General features: G+C 35.3%; 1 protein-coding gene across 1 annotated transcript; it reads right to left on the bottom strand.

Annotated features, from left to right (window-relative positions):
* Window positions 1-4,888: 4,888 nt before the first annotated feature.
* LOC127412209 (putative nuclease HARBI1) lies at window positions 4,889-10,381 on the bottom strand. The gene is made up of 2 exons (XM_051648414.1): window positions 10,355-10,381; window positions 4,889-5,740 (listed from the first exon to the last, which is right to left on the bottom strand). Exons 1-2 carry the CDS (start codon window positions 10,379-10,381, stop codon window positions 4,889-4,891), a joined length of 879 nt encoding a protein of 292 aa, XP_051504374.1.
* Window positions 10,382-12,317: the final 1,936 nt, after the last annotated feature.

Genomic DNA, 12,317 nt, shown 5'->3' on the forward strand with positions numbered 1-12,317 from the left:
ATGTCACATTAGTTGATGTTTTATTTGTAGTCTTGAGCTTCCTCATATATAAATGTTCCCCTAAACGCAAATAGTATGTCGTTGCTTAACTCTTTCAAACTTCTTTTTGGCTATGAATGAAGAAGGATGAAGAACTTTTCTGTAAGTGTGCTGGTAGGGTTGCACCAGCTGTGCGTAAGTTCTTACGTAAGTTAGGATGTAAAGTTCACACTAAGGGCTTAGTAACTACTAGTTATTTTGTAACTAAGTCAGTGCTTAATTTGTTTGCACCACCTGTTCTTATGGCAAGACTTAACTAGTAGGTTGTAAGCTCTCTGTAATGTAATGTGTAGTCGCATAATATGACGTTTACCTGTATTTATCCAATAAACAGCCTTCAAATTTGTACACAGAAGTGTTAAAAAACCGTGCATTTCAGTTTATCTGGCTACGGTTGATGTTCAAACCTTGTTTACTCACGTAACTGTCAGCTGTAATAAATTATATCCCCATTAAAATACGATACGTGATAAAACAAGATTTAATAAATAGTACATTTGCCCTGTGTAAATAACAATATTATAGGAATTGTATCTAAAATAAATAAGGGGTGATAAATACTAATACAACAGGCTGGGAAAAATAGACATTTATTCATTTAAATATCTTATATATTTTGAATGTGTTGAAACTTGACGAGTTCAGGGGCGACACACCCTGAAAACTGCACCGTTTGAACGGTTTCATGCTGAAGAGTAAAAAGTTAAAAGTAAGTTTTTTCTCTCTGTCTCTTGTAAATGTAAATGAGTGTAAATGTCAACATCATCATATATGTTGAAATGATTAATTCTTGTCATGCAAAACATGAGCTCATTGATGTCATAAAATATCAGTCTGCTTTTTTATTGCATCAGTTACTCCTGGTCGGAGGCTTCTGTAAATATTTAGTTCATACGTAGGATTACGTCCTACCTAAGTTTAATGGTGCACCGCTCAAATATTTAGTAGGGCGTAAATGGTGACTTAGTGCCCATTTATCCCACAACTAGGCTAAGTTGAAACTTACGTATAGCTGGTGCAACCGGCCCCTGGGCCTTTACTTTGACTCTACACTAAGACAAATGTGTAGATCAAATGCTCAGGCTGAAGCTCAAATATGAAAGACAAAACTTGGTGAAGACAGAACATTTTTCTTTTTTAATCTCTAAACCAAAGAAATAAAAACCTCAGACTATGAACTCTTTCAGTCACCTGGGAAAACATGAATCAATAGAAGCAAAGAAATGCATACACATTAGTGTTCAATTAAACATCTTAAAATACAGTCGGTACACAATTGGTTTTATCCAGAGACTAAAAAGCTTTGAAAATCTAAAGGAATCAAGCTTCCTTTGGGAATTCGCTCTGAAACTGAACCAAAGAATGTTTGAGCTTCATTGAAAATGCTATTTTATGTTTTGTAAAAGGTATAAACCAAATATTTCAAACATCTGAAGAGTCACTAATTTACGTTCTGACTGTTTAACTCAATCTCAATCTTTCTATCTATGCTGATCACATTCGCATTCGTAGGTATTTGAATCATACATTTATGTATGTTTAGACAGAATCTGAAATATACAGTATCAATGTATTAAAAACTTGTGCATACAGTATGTAAAAGCATTTACATTTACAACTAGAAATTTGTACAGTCCTCTGACAACCAGTCAGAAATAAAATTTGCTGTTAACCAATCACAAGTAAACGAGTTCAGTAAGGCAATACCCATAGCGGGAGTGTCATTTATCAGTAAATAATACAAAAACTTTGTCCAAGCAAGAATCTGTTATTGGCAAATTGATCTATAAATGAAATCCAGATGGGACTATTAAAAGTAAAGTCATTTGCACTCTTTGTATGGCCGAAAACTATTATCATCATCAGTATGAAATATGTTTCACTCTTTTATTGACAGACAAAACCTTTGGGAAATCCTAGAACATCCTCAAGTTTTTTTATTATTATAAAAAACAGGTTGCAGCTTTGTCTGCAGAAACCTATGTCGGATGCAACCTATCTCTCATATGCAGTAAATTTAAGGAATAGTTCACCTATAAATGAAAGTTCTGTCATTATTTACTCACTCTCATGTCGTTCCAAAACTATTATCACCATCAGTATGAAATATGTTACAATGTTCGCTTGTTCTGTTTCATGTTCTGTTTCTCTTTCTCCCTGTCTCTCTTTGTCTCTTCTTTCTGTCACCTGCCTCCAGTTATGACACCATCTCTGCTAGAATACATGCGCTTGATTTCAGATATTAAAAACAGCGAGTGTCTTTTAATAAAGAGGGCCCTTAAGTATGTGCGTGTCTCTCAAATTCCCTTATATTAAAAGATATGAGGATTTTAATCTACTATAAGCTCCATCTCACATCAAATGTGTCGTTTCACTGACGGGAGCTTGAATGTGCATGTGTGTGTGTGTGTGTGAGTGTGCATTAACCTTCCTGGATGAACTGCTCTACTACTATTATTAGAAAGTGCTGAATGATGCAAAATTCCAAATGATCGCATTTTCCACAGGCTATTACATTTAACATTGTCTGAAATATCACATAAAACTCAATGAGACAATAATTGTGGGCAGAACAGCGGCTGAAGAGGTTTTGGGTTGTTTTTTCAATCACAATACAATAAACCAAAAATTAGGGATATTTTTCAATAATAAAAATGTATGTGTACTGTAAAGTTGCACACAATCATTCTACTGTACACACAGCTTAAAGTACCATTTTAAATATATCTAAATGTAATATCCTGTTATTGCAGAGTCAATATTTTTTAAGGCCTCTGAAAATCCAGATCAATAAAATCCTTGGGTCAATGCAATAAAATGAGTCCTGATGAAGAGCAAATTAAGAGATATTATTGCATGTAATACACACACGCTAACACTGACACTCATTTCACTGTCATTGATTTAAAAGTACATATAGAACGAGAGTGTTTCGCACTTTTGCAGTACAATGGTGATACCAATATGCTTCTCAAATGATTTAGCTGTAAAATATTATTTGATAGGATTTTATTTTAAACCTATTATAGTGAAAGAGTGACTGCCTTCTTTTTCAGTGGCCTTGGCTCCGAAAGTCTATTTCTCATAAATTTTCTTCACAGGGATTTTAATAAATTCTTCAGTAAAACCATGAACCAAACCAACCAGCTATAGGATGAATCCCAACAAACTTTGATTTGAAGCAAAAAATTATACGTTGAAAAATCAGTTCTTTTAAGAGCAAATTAAATACTCACCCCATGAAATTTTGGGTTAGGGTTAGGGTTAGGTTTTCACGATTTCAGTCTCCATGGTAATAGTGACTTCTCTGATTGGTTGATCTCCCTTTAGGATTATACAGCCTGATCTCATGAAAATTCTGTGACTTTGGCGACATTTTTGCAAAATTGCATTACGTGGTTCATTACACGTATCGTGGCAGTTTCGTGGTGAAATGTCCACTGTGTGGCGCTAAAGAGAGTAAAATGTTCTCCTAAAAAGATAGGGGCAGTTTCCCAGACAGGGATTAAATTAAGTCAAATCTAGGCTAATTCTACTTAAATTAATCCAGACTAAAAAAAAATGGCTTTTTGAGACATTTCTTAATTTGAGATTAATTACTTCTAGACTAGGGAGTCAAGGACTAAGGTAAGTAAGGACTAATCAGCTACTCTTTGTGAAGCCTGATTAGTTTAGTGATGTGCACATAGTGCTGACGTGAGGACACTTGGAAAACCAGGGATGGAACCCTAACAAACAGTAGCGTTGTGTGGAACTGGAGTAAATCATCCAACCAAACAATGGACAAAGGTAAAAGAAAATGTTCAAAGAATTTCTGTGAATTTGAAAGAAATCTCTTGAAGCAAATTGTGTCAAACCACCCAATTATTGAGAACAAACAGCATGACTCATCAACTGAAACAAGAAAAATAATGCCTGGAGTAAAATTTGCAATGAATTCAACTCAAATGAAAAAGTAAGCGAAAGGACAGTCCAACAACTTCAGGTAAGATACTGTATCTATTACGTTGGCCCACTTTTACAAATCAGTCACCTTGAAAAGTTAGTTTTGTGTAACACAACACAGTGGGACCTAAATATATTTGTGATCCAGAAATGTAACAAACAGTATAATAAGTACTAACATAATTAAAAAATTGTCATCTTTTTAAGATCCTCTGGAAAAACATAAAAATACAATTAAAGAAGACAAATGCTGTTGCTCGTAGGGAGTGTTTCAAGACTGGTGGTGGACCTCCAGAAAGACCAGAGACTGATGACCTAGGAGACTTGTTGACTGCACTCATCGATAGCCAGCAAGTCCTGGAAGGTATCCCTGGTGATGACCATCTGGACAGTTCAGATGGGGCGCCGGTCCAGTCCTCATTTGGTAGGCATCATTCATTCAACATGTGCCATCCTCACACTTCAGGGAATATGTAATGCTCTCCATTATCTCTTATACTCCCATAACAAAAATATGTAATAAACACAACTTAAATATTGTTCTTTAATGCATCAATACAATTTTCCAGTATATCACCAGAGCTTGGATGGCCTGAGACAGGATGCAGGTCAGCCCACTACATCTGAAGCAGCCAGGAGGGAAGATGGTGTCACTAATCTGGGCCGAAGGACCAAGAGACTGACCATACATGAGCAACTGCCCATGGAATTTCATGAGCACAAATTAAAGTATTTAAAAGAAGAACATGGAATGAAGATGAAAATACTGAAATGTTGAGTTAGCTATGGAGGAGGTGGAGAGAAACATGAAGCAGCACCAGTGACGACTCTGTCCAGTTTAGGGTCCTGGCATGTCCGTTTCTGAAAAAAATAAAAATAAAAAGTAATAAAACATTTTTTGTTTTCAATTATTTGAGTTTCTTTGTGAGAAATGCTGCAAAGCAAAAGCATCTCTGCAGGCAAGTCCATATCTGTCATTGTTGGTCTCAACTATGGGAATCTCTGGGTCATTGTCATCATCTACTTCAGGATCTGGCCAGCCACGCTGTTTGATGTAATTGTGAAGCACTGCTGTTGCAATTATCACAATACAGCATCTTCTTGGTTCAAAGCGCAATGCGTTTCTGAGACATTGGAAACGGCTCTTCCATACACCAAACATGTGCTCCACTAGACCTCTAGCGCGGATGTGAGCTTGGTTGTACCGCTGTTGCTCAGGTGTGACTGCATGAAGATAGGGGGTGAACAAGAAGTTGGTGTGTGCATACCCACTGTCACCAAGTATGAGTCCATTATGTTGGCCTCCTTCCAACTGAGCATACAAAGAGGAGTTTTGGAAAATCCTTGAGTCATGAGTTGCACCTTTCCAACATGCAACAATGTTGGAAAACTGCATAGTGGGAGTGCACACACCTTGCACATTTATTGAGAACCAGTTTTTATGATTTCTGTACTCTTCAGCATCTGTTGTAGAGGGACACTTTATGGGAACATGACATCCGTCAATACAGCCAATGACTCCAGGGAATTTACCATATTCATAGAACTCCACCTTGTAGATGGCTTGGGCAGCAGCGTCAGGGGACTTGATGTAGTTATCTTTCAGTTCACATAGAGCATTGCAGACTTTGTGGACTATTTTGCACACAGTTGGTTCACTTATGCGACACAAATCTCCTGTTTCACGATGGAATGTTCCACATGCCAAATACCTCAAGTTGATCAGTACTTGCAGGGAAGGAGGAATAGGCCTTCCCTAAAAGAGTGAGATGAAAGCTTTGGTTCAAGCAAACAAATTATGTCAGCTGCATTTTTTTTTTTTTTTTTTTTTTTTTGTACGTAAGAAAACAGTCACGAAAGTTGATTTCATCAAAATCATTCAATGGGTTGCTCCTGTCTATACAGTGCATCCGGAAAGTATTCACAGCGCTTCACTTTTTCCACATTTTGGTATGTTACAGCCTTATTCCAAAATGGATTAAATTCATTATTTTCCTCACAATTCTACAAACAATACCCCATAATGACAACGTGAAAGAAGTTTGTTTGAAATCTTTGCAAGAGAAATGCTTTTTCAATTAGTCCAGTTTAAATGTGCATTTTTGTCTAAGACTAATGTTAATCCCAGTCCGTGAAACCGCCCCATAAGGTTTTTAAGGTTAATAACAGGGCTGTCAGTCCATTAATTTTTTTTAGTGAATTCATTACATGGTATGTCAAATTAATCGCATACTTAAATATTTGCTGAGAAAGCCCTTCAAATAACATTAATTCAATATATTATGATTAAATAGTTATATATAAATAATTATAAATTATATATATATTATAAAAAATAATAATACAGATAATTAAAATGCATTACATTTATTTTGGCATACAAAAAAGACAATACTGTAGAATGCAATATTTTGTTTATGATTTTGTTGATTATTAAACATAAGCCTATTATTGGTCTACAGTTCAAAGCCATCAATTTTGCAATTGTATTCGTCAGTCAGTCTGAGATTTATTATAAGGGCTTGTCTAAGGACACGTGTACACCTGCATCAGACGGACACTTTTGGAGTGTCTCGGTTGTGTCATAAACACACCATTTTTAGGTTGCTGTGTCAAGTTAAACTAAGTTTGAAACTTAGAAAAACACATCTTGAGATCCCTGACTTCAGATTTGCGCTCCATCAAGCTGTGTTTGAACGTGAGAATGTGTTCTCTTCTTGTGCTGTCTGCTGTCAGTAAGTGTGGTTTGTTCTCTGTAAACGCTGCACGTTGCCTATACAGCTGGAGTTTCATTTAATGCCCCCTGGAGAAAACAGGTGGTACTACAAGCTTGAGTTGCTCATTTGGAAGGAATATTCCTTATTACGGTCCGGGGACATGATTAATTGGGTACATTTTTTACACATCATTTTTAGATAATTACTTGCACTGAATTAATACATTAAATTGACAGCCCTAGTTAATACTGTATCAAGTTTTAAATCAACAAAACCTACCCCCAACCTTAAACCTTAAACCTAAACCTAACCGATACTTTCATGAAAACCGATAGTTGCATTGATTGGCCTACAAAATTGGCCAACTCTCTTTGATGCACTGTTGTTTCCTGTTGGGTATGAGAAATATAAAATGGTAAACACAGCAATAGAGGAACTAAACATCGCTATGTGCTACCCAGATCAATTGTCAGCATGGCTCAATGGACAGAGCAGCACTTTTAATCAGTTTCAATGTTTTCATATTTTGTATTCATCATTTCTAAATGTGTTTAGCTTATTAGGCTGTTTGTGTTATGAAAAATGCATAGTTTGTTTTATGGAACCATGCTAGTTAGGAACAATGCATGGTTTTACTTTTACCTGTGGTACAAGAACAATATGGTACATTTTCAAAAAGCCAAAGTAGAGTCAAGGGCTTTAAAGCATGGACCTTTGTGAATTATGGACCAAGCTAATGGTTTTCCTGTTCTAATACTCTCTGATTGTAGGAAGAAATGTAACTGGCTTTGTCTGTTTTCAGCTGACTGTATTTTAATCAGTAAGAGCCTGATAAATGATTACCAGACAATTAGGATGAAGTATTATTACATGGGCAGTGTCAGCTCTAAAAGTATAACAAGATGTTGGCTGTGTTTGGAATGGTATTCTATGTACTACTTTTACTATTTCTGACATACTACATAGATATGGCAGAAGCAGTAAGAGTAGTACAATATCAATCATGTAAAAGCGGATAGCCACAGTCTGCCGGCTGATTAATATTGTGGAGGATGAGAGTTTAAGAAATGTAATGCCCATCACAATGAATATTAAACCTATGTGGTGACTAGTTCTTTAAATTAGTCAAACTCCCACTTAGACTTTGGGAAATGTTGAATGTTACATGAATTGGTGCTATTTTAGTGTATTTTTATCTTTATACTGTGGAAGGCTTTGTTCAGAAAATGTTAATTAAACATTATTGTTACATATTGTTTTGTTTCTTTCCTAAGAAGGAACTAAATGCATTTTGGCAGGAAAATAAGTTTATGTAGAGTCAAATTTCTGTACTTTAAAAAATCTGCGATTAATTAACTCTGAAAAGATTCATCGTGATTAAATATTTGAATTGACTGACAGCACTAGTTAAAATGCATTGTCTTACAATTCATGCACAATAGTAAAGTGTTTAGCCCCTTAAATTCTGGTGCATGTTTGGGCTGCCGCCCACAGTTTTTCACACTCAAATTTAAAAGCTCACCATTCACACATACTATGGACTAATTGCAAAAAATTGGTTTAATTCTTTTCAGAAATCCCCCCAAATAAAAAAAAAGACTCTAATTACTAATAAATAATATTGTATGTGTTTATAATATTACGATAAACAGAAAATTATTTAAATAATAATAATAATAATAATTTTGTGTTGTTGTCCTGACTTTGTAAACATGTAATTCTGGTTCTGTTCACACTACCTCACTTTGGAAAGCCATATTTCATTCCACAAGATAACAGAAAGAACTAGAAGAAATATTTTTTCTCTATCACATTCCATCACAATATACAGAATTGAAATGTAGGTGGTGCTTTAACACGTATTAGCCCTCAGAGATGTGCTCGTCCATAGACATTCAGTCTAATTTTCAGTTCATGCACCACCCTTGTTGTTTCATTGAATATCTCGGCCTCTGAGTGGACTAGAAGCTCAATCTAGGTGTCATTAGAAAGCTGAGATCCTCCGATGATATTAAACATCATCAATAGTCAAAAACATATTTTTCTGATGATCTGTTTAGCATGCTTTTCCTTCTGGATGGCATATTTTGTTTTGGACATCTAAGATATAACAATGGATTATTCAGCCAAGCAAAGTTCACAGACAAGTAAACAATGGCTAATTTAAAAAAAAAATGCCTAAGGTAAAAGCAGAAGTAAAGTTTTTAGCTATTTGGGGCTTAAAGCAGCAGTGATCGGAGCTTAAAAGAGATGTTTGTATTTGATGACTTTCAGAAATCATATTTCACTTTGTGATTCTTTTGAAAATCTTTTGAACTGTGGTATTAAGGCAACAAAATAAAGAGAATGAGAATGAGACTTGTCCATTTAGGTGCTATGTGAAGGACTTTTATTTTCATATAAATAATTCTACCCCCATTACCTCTAGAGGGCGCTAATTTACGACATGTTTTGAGGCCTTATTCTGTTATTTTATGTAACATAACTGCAGAAGTGATGGTAATCTCTGAAAAAGTTCAGACTCTAAGCTTTCAAATGATACCTCATATGCCTGAGTTATGTATACGGGTACTTTAACGTTTTAAGCGTAAACTTTTTTTCATGATATAGTGCCCCCTAGCAGGTCCAACAGAGTTTAAGGGGTTAGATGTCATAAAATAGCATTGTGAGAAGAACAGAGCATACATTAATTGATAATATGCCATTTTACTAGTGATTTGTGTGGAAGGGAAAAGAAGTCATTGTTACTGTAGCACGTCTAGTGTTAATTTCACCAGGAAACTGCAGCTATACATACATAAAGGCACGTAAGAATTATTATTGCAAAAATGTAGGTATAGTAACGTGATTCAGTGATACCAGGTTGGGATTACCCTAGTGCAGTTCACAAGGAATTCAGCTATTAAACACGAGTTTTAAAACATTTATTTGAAATAACATTGACTTTGACAGAAGCTTTTATCATTGCTTTGCAACCTCAGAGATTATGATAGGTATTTGTTGAAAAGTTTATGCATTATTTGTTAAAAGTTTCGCTATGGAGAAAATGTATGGGATTTTTTTTTTACCTCCATAAACCAACTGTGTTGCTCTATTCCTACAGTAGGTTTGCACAGCTCTGTCATTGAAACTTTGTTATACGACAACAGTCGTCTCAGGACAGTAAGGAGGAGGATTTGAGATACAATGGGATAGTTAACCTTTCGAAGGACAATATCAATTAATAAAGACTCATTTTGGTGGAAATGTCAATGGTACAACACTCACAGCGAAGAAGCAAGCTCTAATGACCAAGACCTTAACCAGAGTCAAGTTCTCTCTCTTCTTCAACACTTTCTCTTTCTTTAACTGTCAATCCCTTAAACTGCTTTCTTTCCTTGAGACTTCAGACTTTAGACTTTATTGCATTTCCATACTTTAATCATATTCTCACTTCATGTTTTTATCCACATTTATTAACTTATCAGTGTCATTGTCCTTAAGCTGAAGCGTATAATTTCTGTGCCACTAGCGTCACCAAACAGAATCGCAAAAATAATTACTGTTTTCTAACAGATTCCAGAAATCTGCCATTGGTTGCTGACATCTTCAGTGTCCTTTAACAGCTCTATGTTTATACACTGCAGCCAAGAATAACAATCTTATTAAATTACCTGAAGCACAGTGTGATCCTCAATCATCATAAATGCTTTCTATGAATAGCCTGAAATAGTGAGCATAAAAATGAGAGACCATTTAGTAAAAGAAGTCAAGGACAAGGAAGACAATGATAGTCTGTCACTGTACATCATTCAGAATGAAAATTGAATGTGTCTATGTACTTACCGTAACTAGCCGTACTGCTTTACAATGACAAAACACATTCACCATGCCAACACTGAAACTGAGAAAATGGCTTCAAAATAACTTTGTTTTAGTGGAGATTTTGCGATTACTAAAGTCCACAGGGCCAAAAGTGTCCATAGTTGCAGAAACACCTAGCAATGTGGTAACTTGTTTCCATGGAAACTGGTCAACACCACAACACTGTGTAAAATGTAGTTGCGGAAACTGTATTATGGGTCATGCAAGAAAAATCACACGCACACACAAAGTACATTATGTCACGTCAGAATCAACAAAAAATACAACAAAAGTATCACAATTAAATGATATAAGAATTACAATATTAGTGTGTCAAAATCAGAAAGTTGTTCCGTGCAGGCAGAAAAAAAAGAAATCATTTTGGACTGATTTAAAGGTGCACTCAGTATTTGTTTCCTCATTTAAAAAGATCTGAATTGTAATATTGCAATCTATGTAGGAAATCATGCATCCACAGCAGCGATTAACGATTCACTTGACACAGCCACCTAAAAAGGGAAAATATTTATATATGCAATTAATTCGATTAATTAATAGGCACACCATGTAATTAATTGTCCATGTAAAGGTCTTCATTATCAGATTTTTTCATGATCACATGTTGTTTTATGTTTGTGTGAGGTAACATGCTTTCAGTTTGTTCGAGTCAGAATTAGACATGTGGACTCCTGGGGCCTGACCTTTCCTTCTTATGTAGTAATGAACACAAGACAACTCCCAGAGCACACACACACAACTCTAACAATTAGAGAGATATGTGGACAGATGCGGCACCAGCATTCACATTCCCATTCGTTTAAAATATATAGAACTGTGAATATAATTGCAATCGGTTGAAGATTGTGGTTTGGAAATGAATTTGCACAGTGGCTCTCAACAGTTAGGTTGCAGACAGCTGAGAAAAAACATGCAACTAACCATGTAATGACAGATAGCTTGAAAAAATAAATAAATAGGCGTATCTACTTTTAAAGGAAAGAAGGTTGTGAATCCAAAAGTGAAAGATGACTGAAGCTAACATTCTGGATAACAAGAAAGTCATGAGTTTGGAACAACCTGAAGGTGAGTAAATGATGACAGAACTTTACTTTTCGGGTGAACTATCCCTTTAATTTTCTTAACCAGAACATCGCACTATTGCCCTTCAAATTTCATTTGAAAAAATGAGTTGGAAAAGTTGATTCAAGGTTTCTTTAAACTTCAACTTGTCAAACTAATTTCTCACCATTCTGCAATGTGACTAGTTCATATTTATTTCCCAGAGCAGGCCATCACCATAGTAACAGCTCATGTGTCCTGTTAAAGTCTTGGGACCTTATGCTTGGTATGAGTCAATCTTTCAATTAGTAATCATGTTCCAGGTCTTTCTGCAAGAGTACCAAACACGTAAGCATGCTAGAAGATAACAATATTGGTAATATAATATAATATAATATACATGGTGCTAGAATAAACTTTATTTAAATATAAGATGTTTATTTATATTTAAATAAAGTTTATTCTAGCACCATGTATATTATATTTCTAAGTAAAAGTTATTACATTTACTAAAATGTTTAAGTTAAATTTACTCACCCACTTTAATCAGTATTATGTCATAAAGCAGATTTTACCTAGTTTTATACTATTAAGATTTATTTTGAAAAACTGTATGCAGGCGGGGGCCTGGGTAGCTCAGTGAGAATTGACGCTGACTACCACCCCTGGAGTCGCGAGTTTGAATCCAGGGTGTGTTGAGTGACTCCAGCCAGG

This window comes from Myxocyprinus asiaticus, chromosome 2 (genome assembly GCF_019703515.2).
Source record: "Myxocyprinus asiaticus isolate MX2 ecotype Aquarium Trade chromosome 2, UBuf_Myxa_2, whole genome shotgun sequence".
Taxonomy (NCBI): Eukaryota; Metazoa; Chordata; class Actinopteri; order Cypriniformes; family Catostomidae; genus Myxocyprinus; species Myxocyprinus asiaticus.

Excerpts from the sequence above, each read along its gene's own strand:
- LOC127412209 (XM_051648414.1), bottom strand. The coding sequence starts at position 10,381 with ATGATTGAGGATCACACTGTGCTTCAG. Across the intron at positions 5,741-10,354 it reads AGGATCACACTGTGCTTCAG|GGAAGGCCTATTCCTCCTTC; the intron begins GTAATTTAATAA and ends TCACTCTTTTAG.